At 30.0% G+C, this 17,111-nt stretch overlaps 1 protein-coding gene across 1 annotated transcript; it reads right to left on the reverse strand.

The window, feature by feature from the left end:
• Positions 1-950: 950 nt before the first annotated feature.
• LOC110820197 (NAP1-related protein 2-like) lies at positions 951-4,372 on the reverse strand. The gene is made up of 8 exons (XM_088221501.1): positions 4,247-4,372; positions 4,075-4,116; positions 2,868-2,987; positions 2,711-2,761; positions 2,521-2,598; positions 2,241-2,357; positions 1,116-1,169; positions 951-971 (listed from the first exon to the last, which is right to left on the reverse strand). Exons 1-8 carry the CDS (start codon positions 4,370-4,372, stop codon positions 951-953), a joined length of 609 nt encoding a protein of 202 aa, XP_088077627.1.
• Positions 4,373-17,111: the final 12,739 nt, after the last annotated feature.

Raw genomic sequence — 17,111 nt, forward strand, 5'->3', positions numbered from 1 at the left:
GCATTTCAAATTTTATAAATAATAAAACCACTTTGTCATAAAATAAAAGATAGTAATATTATTTTCAGAAGCCTGTCTATTTTCCTGAAAAATATGTCATCTTGAAGTTTAATAAAATCAAAAAAATTCAAAATCTGCATCAAATTGTAATAAATCCTTCACAAAGTAATGTATGGAGAGAGGTCAAAATATTCTGGAACCAACATGAAACCCAATGAACATCGAGACTTCACATCAGTTGGTACTTTCTCCCTGAAATCTAGTGAACTCAAAAGTAAATTTTCACATTGGAAAAATTAGATTTTGTTTTTGCTTGAAATAATCAACATAACTTTTCTGCAGACTAAATGCTAGTTTTTAACCGAGACACTAAATTAGCTCAAGAAAATATATAGCATTTATGTTTAAATTATGTTTAATTTCATTCCATTCTCATTTAATTCCTATGTCTAATTCATACTACTCTTGACATGCATAACATAATTTTTGCAATAAATCTAATATCTATTCTCACCTGGAATTCTTTGGGGTATAAATTTGTTTTAACGAATTAAGATAATTGAACTCCCTCTACTAAAGATTTATGATGCCAGCGAGAGAGAAATGATATCAAACTCATAAGTTTATATCTTAAGAGTAATATGAAATTAAGAGTGTGAATTAATAGAGAATGTAAAGTCAATTGAACCAAATCCTGCATCAAAATTTATGAAACAATATTAATAGAAAACCTCAAAACACGAAAGCAAAATAATACATTATGTAGAGTTGCACGCATGTATGTCTGCATGTATCTTCGACTTCTCATGTATGATATTAGTTGTTAACAAAATCAATTTATGAACTTTGGGACTCTTCATATATTGGTTAGTCATTTATGAAAATATTTTACGAAGTTCACAAATTCTAATTACATTACCTCCATGCGGTCTTCACCATCGTATACACTTTCATTCAGAAGCCTCATTTTCCTGGAATAGTAAATTCATAAATTTGAAAAAAACATCATATCGGACAAATAATTCCTATAACGTCCACAAACATAAATAAAGAGAGAAAAGGAGAAATATCTATAATAAGGATGAAAAGGAGAATAGGTAAGGATTGAAAATTACCTCAAAGAATCTTAGAGGATCGGGCCATAACTCTTCCTTAATCATCAATGCAATCTGCAACTTCCAAACATATATTAAATCAATGTATGATAAATTTTAGTTATTGCAATAATAGAGAAACGCTGCTTCCTGTCGCCGATCAGCACCACTAACGACAGGTCAAAAATACAATTAGCAAGCTTAACATAAGCATACATATAAACTTCATAGACAAAAAACGATAATAAAGAAAATGATAAAAAAATTAACCTCAACTTGGACCTCTTCCATGCTTTTCTTTAGGGGTTCAGTAAACCAACAGAAGAAACTACGACCAAAATATTAGTGAGGAGTTAGATAAAGTTGATTAAACATACATAGTTACGAACATGAACAACCAAAAAGAATCAAGAGGCATGTTTCTTTCACCAGTTTCTTTGGAGTGGCAAAAAATATGGAAACGAATCAACAATTCAAAATTTTGTTTAAAAGAAAAAAGACTTTGCAAAATGGGCTCAAATCTCCTATGCCTCAAATGGTAAGCAATATGAATTAAATTTATCGTATGCAAAACATCTGTCTAAACATTAAATAATCCTAAACTGACTAAATACTGAGCTGTTCTTTCATGAGAAATGAAGAAGAAAAAAAAGTTTTGCATTTCAACTCAAATTTTCATCTCCAACAAACCTTCTGCAACACTACGATAGTCGTGTTTCTTGAAATCCATAAAGAAGTTACGAACAAAATTACGATAACCATGATATATTTTGCTCGGTTTTCATTAAATTCATACAACGAAATCATATACTTGCTCATCTAACTTTGCTCAGTGACTCATCAATTTCAATTATTGCTCAAACAAAATGGATGACTTCAGATCACCATATACTCCAGTGCACAAGAAACAAAGGCAATTATGCAAAATTTTTATTCTACAAGGGCTTCCATTTCTGTATATATTATATATAATTTACCTATCCTTAGATGCCAGTATCCACCTCCTTCTTTTGAGAATTCTAACTCCTTTTGCATAAGCCTTCACAAAATGCATAATTAGGAAAAATTGCTCGACCACAAGTATGCATGTAAGAGAACAACAAAGAAGATCTAGCTTTGAGTATGATGTGGGAGAAGCATCACTACCGTGTCTGCCTTCCACTTGATGGTTGCACCAGTTATTTTATCTACTATTTCTTTCTCCGAAAATGTAAAAGTTTTGGTCAGCATTTCACCTTCAAAATATGGATTCTCCTCAAAATGCTGTCAGTATAAGCGAGCAAAAACAGTTAGCAGGGCACTTAAGGCACAAGCAATCTAGCTAAGAAGGGAAATAAATAGTTAACCAATAAGAAAAAATTCTGAATAATAATTGATCTTCAGAAAAATAAACAATATAAATAGAAAAAGGTTGGAGGTGACTCACAAAGATGAAGGTGTATCCATATCCTGCTCCCTCCCCTTTAAACTCGTCCATCTCAACAGAAATCAAATAGCTAAATATCTATTTGAACATCATGAAAATAAAATTATGAAATAGACGTAACATATTCCCAGCATAGCATAAGAATAATGAAAATTGCTACAAATGACTATGACAAAATCATATGGCTAACCTTTCGGTCTTCTCGATTCAGATACAGACGAAGAAAAGGATGACTCATAAACTGCATAAAGCAATATTTTGTGAGGGAGTTTTTTGTATTATAAAACCTAGAAAACTCATCATTTGTCGACATAACAGCAAGTAGATAATTCAGGAAGGCCACCCACGGCATTCAACCAGAAGTCAGGTATAGATTTGATAAGCTCATTCCTCTTCTCATAAATAGGCTTGCTCAAATCACTAAAGTTGTCATGAACTTCCATGTTGTCAGTAGCTTCTTCAGTCATCTGTCAAGCATCAAATGCCATTAAACCCTTATTAGATTCATGAATCCATTCAATATGATCGAGTTTACATAAAGAAATCGATGTTTTCGTACATTGTTAAAGAAATATAAGCAATATGAGAATATTAGGATCTCAAAATAATAGTTAGGTTGAGAATAAAAAAAATCAAGTTACGAAATCAGAATCAAGTGACGTCGAAACAAAAGGTAGATAGAATATTAACCATTTAACTCATGATATGTGATTCGAAAATGAAATTAGAAAAAGAAAGCAACAAAAGAAAACCAAAATTCACACAGTTCATCAGAAAATGAATGGCTATTTGCAGTTAGTAAGAGATCAAAAGTAAACATCAAGAAAATCATCAACAACAAATCTTAGCATCTCAACTTCACTTATCTTATCCCCTTTGCAAATTTTGTTCTTGTGTGAAATTCAGAAACCTTCTAAGGATCCCATTGCAAGCTCAAGTAATCACACTAACCCACCAAAGCAATCTGCAAATACCTCCAACCAACTCCATGGTTACGCTGAGTTGACTAACTGTGGAGAAGACGCAATCTGTGTGCCTTCTCCCACTCGACACCGTGGGGAGAATAAGAAAACACAGCTGGCCCCGAAAAATAAATAAATAAATTTGCAAGCTTACCATCTTTCATTGGCTTCCCCCATACAGGCCGATCGGCTAACAAAAAGGACATCAAACAAAAAAGCTTATGAAAACCACCGACTTCTGGCACTCAAACAATCAAGACGACAATCCAATACGAAACAGAGAATGAGAATGGAAGATTGAACTTTGAAGACAATCAGCTCAGTCGGGTATCGATAAGTAAACAGGTATCAGATACGCAAGCTAATGTGAAATAGATTAACCAGATTCTAACTCGGAAGAGAATCAACACTGCGATAAGTAATCGTATCAGGAGGAAAAACAGAGAAAAATAAAATGGAACCTGGAAGAAAATAAACAGAGAGACAAGATACATAGTGAACGTATCAAGAGAAAAAAAAACAAAGTAAGAATTACTGTATCAAGTAAACTTCAAGTTCGGGAACCAAAAACATCGTCGACAAAAAAAAATACAATCAAATTCCATTCAACAGAGCCAGCAGTGTAGATGACAACCTGCTCCAACGCAAAAAACCAAGAAAAAAAAAACTTTTACGTGGACGTGTGTTATTATGTAGATGTGTGTGTGCGTGTGCGTGGGTGTATGAAATGAGACATGCACGTAGGGGACAATTGAGAGGCGAACCTTGTCAAGTTCAGCCTGAACCTCCCGCAACTGATCGATACAGAGACTAACATTGGGATCAGGGGAAAGGCAAGAGTATTGCTCCTCATCGAGCCTGGGTTTCTTTCCCTTGTCAGGCACCGCCATTCTCTGCAAGAAACCCTAACTTTTTCTTGGCTGAAAGAGAGAACGCCTACTAACTTTCTCGGAAAAGTGTCGGAAAATGGTAGTTGGTGAGTGAAGTGGTATTTATAGGAGAGGAGATGAGCGGAGGTGTGAGATAAGAGAGACAGAGTGGACTTTGTTCGATCCGCAGCTGTCTTAGGATTATGTCCCTTTTGTTTTTGTGGGTCCTACTTATGTCCAGCTGGCACCTTAAAAGGTTCAGGAAAAGATTTTTCTTTTTTCTTTTGCTTTTTCCTTGATAAATAAATATATTTTAAATTTAATTACATGTAGTAAAATTTAAAATACATTTTCTTCATTTAATATAACATTTACATGAAGCTAAATTTATTATTTTAAAAAATAAATTGATTTTTCTCATACTCTATAAGTAAAAACAGGTGAAATTCATTATGGATTAATAATTTTGTTTAATATGATCTGTAAGATACAAAAATTAAAAAAATATAAAATGACGAATAAAAATAAATATACATGTCAAAAGAAAATCTAAGGCGAAATTTATTGAATAAATAAATAATTATTTATTTTATTCAAAAAACTTTGAAAAATTAAACAAAACTAAAAAAAACTACATAAAAAAAATAATTAAAAAAATAATAAATATAATAATAATAACAACAACAAAAATTAAAATATAAAAAAATAATAATAATATTAATGTGTGTACTAACTGTATAAAGTAATTTTTACAGAAAGAATTTTTGTAATTTTATCAAGGATAAAAAATAAATAACTTTATTTTTATTTATTGTATTGTAATATAAATAAAAATCTATCACTAACTAAACTCATAAAAGTAAAGATCTTAAATTTAATCAAACAAAAATACAAAAACAAAATTATTAGTTTGCCAAAATTATATATAATACAAATAAAAATTTACCTATCACTAAATAAGTTATAAAAGTAAAGAAATTAAATTAGAATAACAACATTATCAATTTGGTAAAGAGAAAATTAAAAATAAAGCAGTAAACTTAATTAAAAATGTTAAAGTAAATAAAAAAAAAAGTAAAATTAGACATCTCAGAAAAGAATGATTTAAGATCATAAGTAAATCTAAATAATTAAAAAAACAACCAACAAAACGAGTAAGCAATGGGATGATAACATGAACAACATAGGGAAACATTAATTTTTCAATATCGTAACAACTAATTGTAGCACACAACACCAGCAGGACCTTGGACTATTCGAAGGACCTCATTCCAAGCTCATGAAATTCTTTCGACAAATAGCTAGTAGTCAAATTTGTGGTAATGAGGACTTGGAAAATGTTTCTAGCAAGTGCACCTTACTTGATGAATTTTGGAGAATAGATAATGGTGCATTTGTGCACATGATTGAGAGCGAGAAGGTACTAGATAATGTCAAGAATGTCTCTTTTCACCTACATACTAAACTATACAATGGCTCTACCTTATGAATTTCCTTTATTGGACCTTCATTACTCCAACAGCAGTATAAGAAATGTTATTTATGAACATTGTTTTAAATGTAATATGCTTTCAGTTGCCAAAAGCACAAAAAACTTAAATGTCTAGCAATATTTTCATTTCCTGATTTCATTAGGACATACTTATATAAATATTGATTGAAATAGGTAGACTTCAAAATAGAATTATCTCACCTTATAAGAATACTAATTTTATGTTGCCTATTAGCTATGAATGTTATATGATATTGGGATATACACCAATTAAACATGAAGAATGCATTTTTGCATAAAGAACTCCACAAAGAAGTGCATAGGAAAATAACTCAAGCCTTTGGTAAGCCAAGTCAAAAAATTGTAGCCTTAAGTAGACATCTTGTAGGAATTTGCTTGACACTAGTGAGGATATAAAGGTACAAATTATAATTGGAAAGTATTTTGGATGTACCTTGTGAAGTATGAGTAGTATATGATAATTTGTTGTTGTTGTATGTGTGGGTGTCAATAGGTTTTAGATTCCCTTTCTTTCTAGTGATGACCAAAATAAATACCTTTTGCATTAGTCTGTTTCTCTTTGAGACAAGTTTTATATCCAGTCTAAACTGTTCAGCTTGTGGAGCTGTATATAAGAGAGAAATGAATAGAAAGAGAATTCCTGTGCTTAACAGAAAATTGGTTTTGCTGACAGTTTGAAGAGTCGGGACAATTCTAAAGTGCCAGCAAAGAGAGTGATAATATGTTTTTCTTCTACTTATTTTTTCTTTGTTTTGATATAATTATTTTTGTTAATTTCATATAATATGTATCTTCTTATACTTATAAATATACAAAACTCGTATGAGGAAAATTATCTATAGAAAGTGGTGAATAAAATTTCAAGTCGTTATTTCCGGATTTTGCACTTTCAATATATATATATAATATGTATATATAGAACGTTTCTGTATACGTTCTTTAAATCTCTAACTTTCACTTTTTGTTGTGTCTTTAGTTTCGTGTACCTTTACTGATGTCATTTAAAAGATTTTTCACATGTGCATTTTAAGAAAAAAAATTCCATATACAGTAAGTTTTTTATATTTTTGTAGTATCAGATTGGTGTACTGGATAATAATACATATACTAATTCTAATACTTTTTTGTTTGTTAAAAATTAATTAATACTTCTAGTATTCAGTCATCCATTTTCACCTATTTAACCCAAAAAATTCCAACAAATATAAAAATGTAGTAAGTAAAATTCAGAAAAACCAAATGGTTTGAAGAAATTTTATTAAATAAGAGAGAGTTTAATAACTATACTGATAGGATGGTATAATTACTGTAAGCTTCAGAATTGTTGTATAAATATTGATGTCTATAATAACTTTTGAGCTAAATCCACTAGCTCTTTTAAGTTTAAGTTTTTAATAGCATATAGTTTAATTTTTAAATATAAAACTCAACAACTGCAAACTAAAATGAATGTTACAATCTCCTCAACTCATATCTTTAAAGTACTCAATTAAATATTATACACATTATTTCAATGTAAAATTAAGATTACAATCTCCAAAACTCATAACTTTTTAGAGAAAGGCACACTGCCTCATTCCATACAGAATGATTGAAAACTACTGCATTCTCATAGGCTATCTAGTTCAGCTATCATATATGGTCAAAAAGTGTACTTGATCACACTGAAATATGTATACTGAAACACCTAATTTTGTTTATAACTGACAGTCATACAAATAACTCTAAGTAATGAGAAATATTTAATATGAAGAAGTAGTTCAAAGGCCTAATGCCAGATGCCCTAAAAGGCAGAAAATTCATCGCAGTCATCTGTGAAGAACTAATAAATTACACACCATCAATAACTATGAAAATTGTCTTATGCAACTAGAAGTGTTTGTAATAACTGGATTACTTATTCACCTTCAGAAGAAAACTACGAAAACTATCACATAATTTATTAACATGCCTCATATCACATCTTCTTAATCATCACTGTGATCATCATCATCAGAACTATCCTCAAAAGCATCATAATCAGCATCGTAAGCAGCATCATCACCATCATCATCATCATCATCTGGCTCCTGCTTACAAAGAACTCAATCAGAACCAAGCAAATCAAAGTTTGTTTGGTGCAATAAATTTACAAGTGTTGGGAGAGGAAGATATTGAAAATGTGTACATGTTAGAAAGTATTTCAAGAAAAATAGTAGATTTTTATTTAAACATTCTTTCAGACATAAAGTCATAAAAAATTAATATGTTAGCTTTGCAACTGCTGAATTAAGAGAGCCCTGAAATGTACTGAAGGCTAGCAGTCCTCTTGAGGGAGAAAGCTCCCTTGAGTGGTCTGTGCATGCAGCTTGTGGGGAGAAGAAAGGTATTAAAGGAGTTCTATATATGTTTCTACGGCAATGGACTTTCCCAAGGAAAATGATTAGACCAGACAAAAAAAATCTAGAAATCTATGCATAGCAGAAGTAGATGTGGGCTTATCTTGCATGGAAATTTACTTTAATTTGATAATATAGTTTTTGGCCAAGATGATTCCTCGATTCTTTAGAAACTCATGGTTTCATACATCATTAGATTTTATTTTTGCCTGACATAATCACTATACCTTTTCTGCATACTAAAGGATAGTTTTTAACTCAGATACTAAATTAGCTCGGGAAAATATATAATATTTATGTTTACGTTTTGTTTAATTTTATTTCATTCTCACTTAATTCCTATATCTAATTCATACTAATCTTGATGTGTAGAACATAATTTGTAAGTTAATAGATAATGTAAAGTCATTTGAACCAAATACAGCATCAAGATGATGATGATGATAGCTGCTCTTTGTGTTGCAGATGTATAAATGTGACAGAAAATGAGTCAAATGACCTACTGCGATAATATTAAGTGAAAACCTCAAAACTCTGACAGCAAAAGAATACATTATGTAGAGTGCATGCATGCATATCTGCATGTATCTTCGACTCTTCATATATGATATTAGTTATTAATGGAAACAATTTATGAACTTCAGGACTCTTCATATATTGGTTACTTATTGATGGAAAAAATTTACGAAGTTCAGGGATTCAAATTACATTACCTCCACATCATGTTTACCATCATCTTCATCACAATCCTCATCATCCTGGAATGGTGAATTCATAAATTTGAAAAAAAATATCATATCAACCAAATAATTCTTATTATGTCCACAAACATAAGTAAAGAGAGTAAAAAAAAAAAAAGTCTCTACAATAAGGATAAAAAGGAGAGTATGTAAGAAAGAAAAATTACCGTAAAGAATATTAGAGGATTGGGCCATAACTCTTCCTTAATCATCAATGAAATCTGCAACTTCCGAATATATATTAAATCAAATTATGGTAAATTTTAGTTATCGTAATAATTAAATAACGCCACTTCCTGTGGCCAATCAGCACCACTAACGACAGGTCCCAAATACCATTAGTAAGCTTAACATAGGCATACATATAAACTTCATAGATAAAACAAGAAAATAAAGAAAAGGATTAAAAGATTAACCTCAACTTGAAACTCTTTCGCGATTTTCTCTAAGGGTTCGCCAAAAAAACTGAAAAAACTGCATCCAAAATATCAGTAATTAGCTAGATAAAGTGAATTTAACACACATAATTGTGAGCATGAACAAGTAAAAAGAATCAAGAGGTATGTTTCTTTCAACAATCCCTTTTCAAAAAAATAAGGAAAAGACTCAGCAATTTGAACTTTTGTTTAAGAGGATAAAGGCTGCAGGCAAAATGGGATCAAATCTCCTATACTTCAAAGGAATAAACATTGTGGAACTCAATTTATAGTATGCAAGACATTTGCCTAAACATGAATAACTCTAAACTAACTGCATATTAAACAGTTGGTTCCTGAGAAATGAAGAAAAAGGACTTTGCATTTCAACTCAAACTTTCGTCTCCGACAGATTTTGTGCACACTATGACAATCGTGTTTCTTGATAGTCATAGAACAGTAAGAAATAGATTAGGACAACCGGGATATATTTAGCTACCTTTCCCTTTTCAAGCACATAGAACTTTGAAGTAAGTTATGTTTCTATGTGTAGACATATAAACCGTTGTTACACCTAAGTAAAGACCTACCTCCGTTGTTATCAAAATTCTCTCCACCTGACATATGCATAACGCATCTGTTGTCACAGTGCAGTTTATAAAATCTGGTTTGATTGATCCACCAACTTCCATTTAAGAAATCAGTATGATAAAGATTTCCATTAAATTTACGGTATGAAATCCTATCCTTACTCATATAATTTACTTAGCAGCTCATCAATTTCAGTTATTGCTCAAATAATATGGATGTCATCGAATCACCATATACTTTCGTGCATAAGAAACAGAAGAAAATTATACAAAGCTTTGACTCTATAATACATGCCATCTCTTTCTTCTTACACACACAAACACACACACGCAAATTACCTATCTTCATATGCCAATGTTCGCTTGTTTCCTCTCGTAAAAATGTTAACTCCATTGGCATTACCCTTCGCAAAATACAAAATTAGGAATGTTACACGACCACAAGTATGCATGTAAGAGAACAACAAAGAAAGATATAGCATTGTGTATGATATGAAAGAAACATCACTACCATGCCTTCCTTCCAATTGATGGTTGCACCAGCTACTTTTGCTCTTCCCTTAGCAGAAAATGTAAAGGTTTTGGTCAACGTTTCATCTTCAAAATAAGGATTCTCCTCAAAATGCTGTTAGTATAAGCAAGCAAAAATAATTAGCAGGGTACTTAGTGCACGAGCAGTCTAGCAAAGAAGAAAAATATATAATTAACCAATAAGCTGAAATTCTGAATAGTAATTGGTTTTCAGAAGAATGAACAGTTTAAATAAAAAATGGTTGGTGGCGACTCACAAAGATGAGTGAGTATCCGTATCTTCCTTGCTCCCATTTAAACTCGTCCATCTCAACAGAAGTCAAATAGTTAAGTATCTATTTAAACATAATGAAAACAAGTTTAAGAAATATATACAACATATGGCCAGCATAGCGTAAGAATCATGAAATTTACTACATGTAACTTGAAAATAACAAAATCATGTGGCAAACCTTCTGGTCTTCGTAATTCAGATAATTGCCAAGTACAGGATGTTTCAGAAGCTGCATAAAACAATATCTCGTCATATATTTTTTTTTAAATCATAAAACCTAGAAGCCATAGTATTCGTTAACATAACAGCAAACAGGTAATTCAGAAAATATATAGACTACTCACTGCAAGCAACCAGAATTCAGGTATAGATTTGATAAGCTCATCCCTCTTCTGATAAAGAGGCTTGCTCAAATCAGTAAACTTCCGATGAACTTCCAACACCTTGTCGTTAGCTTCTTCAGCCATCTATCAAGCATCAAAAGCAATTATACCCTTATTACATTCATGCCCCACTCAATATGATCAAGTTTACAAAACTGAATCGATGTTTTCTTCCGTAGTCAAGGAAATATAAGCAATCCAAGAAAATTAGGGTATTAATAAAGTCCGTTCGAAAAAAAAAACAATCAAATTACGAAATTAGAATAAAAAATGTCGTAACAAAAGCTGGAGAAATTGCTAACTTTCCTAATTTGACTCATTTAACTCATTATAACGCATTTGAAAATGAGAGTTGGGGAGAAAGCAACAAAAGATAACTAAAATCCACAAAGTTCATCAGAAAATGGATGGATATTTTCAGTTAGTACGAGATTAAAAGTAAACATCAATAAAGTCATTAATAACAAATTTTAACATCTCAACTTCACTTATCTTATCCCCATCGCAAATTTTGTTCTTGAGTAAAACCAAATTCAGAAATCTTCTAAGGATTCCATAGCAAACTCAAGTGATCACACTAACCCACCAAAGCAATCTGCAAATACCTTCAACCAACTCCATGGTTATGCTGAGTTAACTAACTATGGAGAAGACCAAGCTTTGTGCCTTCTCCCACTCGACCCCGAGGGGAGAAAAAAACACAGCTGGCCCATAAAAATGAAGAAATTTGCAAGCTTACCATCTTTCAGTTGCTTCCCCCATACAGGTCTATTGGCTAACAAAAACAGCGTCAAACAAAAAAGCTTACGAATACCACCGACTTCTGGCACTCAAACAATCAAGACAACTATCCGATACGAACCAGAGAATCGAAACTTGAACTTTGAAAGACAATCAACTCAGAAGAATATCGATAAATAAACATCGTATCGGAAGAAACACAAACTAATGTGAAATAGATTAACCAGAATCTAACTTGGAAGACAATCAACCCTGCGATAAGTTAGCAATCGTATCAGGAGAAAAAACAGAGAAAAATAAAATGGAACCTGGAAGACAATGAACATAGAGACAAGATATATAATGAACGTATCAAGAGAAAAGAAAACAAAGTAAGAGTTATTGTATCAAGTAAAGTTCAAGTTAGTGAACCAAAAAAATCGTGGACCGGACAAATATAATCAGATTCCATTCATAAAAACCGTCAACGTAGATGACAACCTTTTCCCATACAAAACCAAAAAAAACACATGTTTACGTGTACCTGTGTTATTATATACATACATATATATGTATGAAAAGAGAGACATGCACGTAGATAGAGGCAGCGGACAATTGAGAAGCGAACCTTGTCAAGTTCATCCTGAACATCCTGCAACTGCTCGATCGAGCGAAAAAGAGAGTCTCGCTCGCCGTCCAGCCTGGGTTTCTTTCCCTTGCCAGGCACCGCCATTCTCTGCAAGAAACCCTAACTTTTTCTTGGCTGAAAGAGAGAACGCCTAGTAACTTTCTCGGAGAAGTGTCGGAAAATGGGGGTTGGCGAGTGAAGTGGTATTTTATAGGATAGGCGAGGAGCGGGAGAGGTGAGATAAGAGAGACAAAGTGGAGTTCGTTCAATCGGCAGCTGTCTGAGGATTATGTTCCTTTTGTGTTTATGGGTCCCACATTATCCAGCTGGCACCTCAAACGGCTCAGCAAAAGATTTTTTTTTCTCTCTTGCTTTTTCCTTGGTAATGAAATAAGAAATATATATATTTTAAATTTAATTACATGTAGAAAAATTTAAAATGTATTTTCTTCATTTAATATAACATTTACATGAAACTAAATTGTATTATTTTACAAAATAAGTTGATTTTTCTGATACTATATAAATAAAATCAGGTGAAAATTCGACATTTATTATAGATTAATAATTTTGTTTCGTATGTATTTGTGAAATATAAAATAATGAGTAAAAATAAATGTTTTAAAAGTAAATTTGAAGTGAAATTTAATAAATAAATAAAATAAAAAATTAAAACAACGGAAAATATTATTTTAATGAGAAATTTTAAAAAAAAAAACCGATTTAAAAAAAGAAAAACCACATAATAAAAAAGAAAATAATTGAATAATAATAATAATAATAATAGTGTGTATACTAACTGTATAAAGAAATTTTTTATAAAAAAATTTTTTTAGTTTCATCAGTGATAAAAATAATTATTTATTTTTATTTATTATATTACAATAAAAATAAAAATTTATAACTAAATCAACTCATGAAAGTAAAGGCATTAAATTCAATTAAACAAAAATAGAAAAGCAAATTTATTAGTTGATCTAAAATTATATTATAATATAAATAAAAATTTGTCTATCACTAAATAAGTTATAAAAGTAAAGATATGAAATAGAAAAACAATATTATCAGTTTGTTAGACGGGAAAATTAAAAATAAGGTAGTAAACTTAATTAAAAATATTAAAATAAATAAAAAAAGAATGTAAAATCAGAAAAATGAATGAAAATAAACAAGACCTTTACTTGCATTAGCAAAAATATATATTAAAAATAAAATATAAAGATAAAGTTAGTTAAAATTTTGTCATAGGAAGTTAATTAAGTTGATATCAGTCTTAAAATCAAACATAGTCAACTAAAATAACAAAGATAAATTCTTTATAATTATTGTACTATAATCTAATTAAAAATGTATCTATCATTTATAAAATTATATTGTAATATAATAAAAATTTATCTATCATTAAATAAAATCAACATTATTATCTTGCTAAAGAAAACATAATAATAATAAAGATAAAAATATTTTTTTTTATTATAATATAATGTAAATAAATTTTTTTCACTAAATAAAGTCATAGAAGTAAAGATATTAAATTTTGTAAAATGAAAATAGAAGTAAAGTTTGACTTTTTACTAAATAAATTTAATTTTAATTATGGATTGATGATGAATTGATGAAGACAAATTTACTAACATGTCAGCTTAAATTTTAATTTAAGTGAACATAAGTTATATCAAAATTTTTTGGCTTCTGAACTTTTCTATGTTTCGATGAGTGTTTCTATATCTCTAAGAATTCTTAAGTTTACAATTGATAAAGCTAAAGTGGTGCATGAACAATTACGTAAATTTCTTAGCAAGTATATGTTTTATACTGAAAATTATTATTAGGATGTAATGTATTCTTTTTATGGGAAGCAAAAAGAAGATTAGAGTATGCATTGGATTAAATTCTACCAAGAACTTATAAAGGAAATAATAAGAAACAAGTACCCCATATATGAGGAATTAAATGTTCTCTCAAATATTCTTAAAAGATAATTAATCTTTGACGTGAGGAATATGATTAAGGATTTCTTTAACTTGTTGTTTAAGGCATGTTTTAGGATACTTAATTTATTGTGATGTCTTTATCAACTGATATATGTACTTGTAACTTCACAAATCTAAAACCAAAGATCTAGAAAGGAGTTAGAATATATTGTAATGAATTTGAAAGTCATTGTATGGATATTTTGAGAGTTGAAACGTTGTAAGCAGAATTGTCTTACATATGTTTATAGTTAACAATCATTTCTTATTTTAAAAGTTTAGGAAGAAATTATTTTGAATGATGGATATATTTATGGTTTAAAGAATGTAAACTATGCTTAAAAGTTGGATGAAGGAGGTAGAGAGTGACTGAAATGATTGAAAAGTTTTATATTTGGATTATCTTCTAAAATGTGAACTTAGTGGTCGGTTTTTTCACAAAAAAGTTATGGTAATTTTATAACCTTAATTTTGTATTGGAAGAAATTTTGAAAGATTTGCAAGTGATGAGAATTTAAAGTATTTTAGCTTTAATCTTTCAAGTATAATATTCTAATCTTGGATTCCAAGCAATACTTATTGAAAGAATCCACAATTTAAGAGGTTTGAGTACTTATATAGATAAATGAGCAAGGAAAAATGAAAGCTAGTGTTCAAAAAAAATTTCTTATTAAGAAAGATTGACATTTTATGTTTGGATAATAGATATTTGACCACATAATTTGGAAAGAAAAAGGTCTTTAACAAATTTAATTATGCTAGTACATGTTTGATAGAGATACTAAATATTATGATAATATGTGAAAATAGTAAGAAAGGTATTGATAGATATATTTATAATTTTTAGTATTTAATTAAGAAAAAATTGAGCATTCGATGTGCATGAAAAAATTTCGAGTCACCTAGTTATTGAAAAGAAATGTAAAAAAAATTAGTATAGATTTTATGATAGATTTACCTGAATTCTCTAATTAGTTTATGCAATTTGAGTTATCTATACAAATTGACGGCATAAACTCATTTTGGATATCAAGATCAAGTATTCACTAAATAAGCTAGCTACTTTGCATAGAAAAGAGACTACAAAGTGATGAAATTCTTGATACTAATTTTTAGACAAAGATTCTACGTTGGCCGCAAAATTTGGATGAACTTTGGTTGGAGTAATGACAATTAAATAAAATCTTAGTATAGTTTATTCGCTGTTAAATAGAGTATTAATAATATTAAGTCTCAGATAATTATATGAATTCTTAAGAATATTGGAAGAGAGTATCTTGAATTTGAAAGATTCTTTGATTAATATTTTATTTCGTATTTTGTTTGTGTTAACAGTTACTAAGTACTACATATCGTATATAAAGATTTGCATAAGAAAAAAAAAGGTTAATTACAAATTTGTTGAAATAACATGAGGAAAGAGAGAATTTTGTTTCAAAAATTTTGGATAATTGATGAAGAAATTCTGTTGAATAAACTTGGTATTTCGTAGTGGAAATGAAAGAGTTGCTGACGACAGAAAGTGAAAACTTCAGTTTCAAATAAGTAATTAAGTATTTTAGAAGTTATCACCTACTAATTATATCACTATATTTGAATTTTAAAGAAATGAAGATTGTAATCTAACGGAGTCTTGAATTACAAATGTTGCATAAAGAATTATTAACTGTATACCTTTAGAAAACGTTCATGTGAGTTATTCAACCAGCTTAAGAAAATGCATTGAAAACAAATCATATGATTAAGTTGGCATATTGCAGCTTCGACAACATTCATCTTCTGATAAAAGACTCGAAATTGTGGAAAAGAAAATAAAAAAGTTTTAGATAGAAAATTGTATCCAATACAAAATTTTAATTAAGGAATATAGAAAAAAAATGCTATTTTGGGAGTTTGAGGATTATATGAGAAAGAAAATCAACCATTTAAATTTTTGAACCCAGCCAGAAATTTCTAATTTCTTCTTTTAGGCAACCCCAACAAAAAAGTCAAGTCAGTTTTTGTTAACTTTATAAAATATTTTTAGATCAAGCTCAGTCACTAAAGAGGACGGGCCAAGCCTATTACTGGTTTCCATTGCTCTTCTATTATTGAAGCTTCCTCTTCTCTGGTTGCTGAATAGCATCAGAATAAGAAAAAGATAAAAGATGTAAGGTATATTTTTAAGAAATAATATCAGAAACAGATACAGAAAAAAAAAAAAACTATTTTCCTCTTTATATGTTCGAATCTCTTGCCCGATGAAAAGCCTCCCGTTTTCCTCCTCCAACTCTCTTTTTATAGGCAAAACAAAGAATCTCATCCCTGTTGAGTTCGTAGAAATTTTTAGAGAATTTTCGAGAGACAGAAATCTGTAAGAAGCTTCTTCAGTGGGTAGAACCGGAGAAACTTTGTGATCTTTTTCTTTTTCCTTCAAGAAAATAGTAAGGGGGAGTCAAAATTCAGAAGAGTTTGCTTCATTGTTCTTAAGGAATTGAGTGTAGAAGGCTTTGCAAAATTTAGATATTATTTAACGGTTCTGGAGTAGTATGGTTAATTAATTTGTATTCTTAATACTTTTGTTTTCTGTTTTTTTCTAGTATTCTTGGTTTATTTATTAACAAGATGGTATTGA

This window comes from Carica papaya, chromosome 1 (assembly GCF_054855325.1).
Source record: "Carica papaya isolate Zhongbai chromosome 1, ASM5485532v1, whole genome shotgun sequence".
Lineage (NCBI taxonomy): Eukaryota > Viridiplantae > Streptophyta > Magnoliopsida > Brassicales > Caricaceae > Carica > Carica papaya.

Coding starts and splice junctions, on each gene's coding strand:
- LOC110820197 (XM_088221501.1), bottom strand. CDS start 4,372: ATGGCGGTGCCTGACAAGGGAAAGAAACCCAGGCTCGATGAGGAGCAA. Junction 2,762..2,867: donor CTGACTTCTGGTTGAATGCC/GTGGGTGGCCTT, acceptor TGCTTTATGCAG/TTTATGAGTCATCCTTTTCT. Junction 1,170..2,240: donor TCAAGTGGAAGGCAGACACG/GTAGTGATGCTT, acceptor TGGAAGTTGCAG/ATTGCATTGATGATTAAGGA.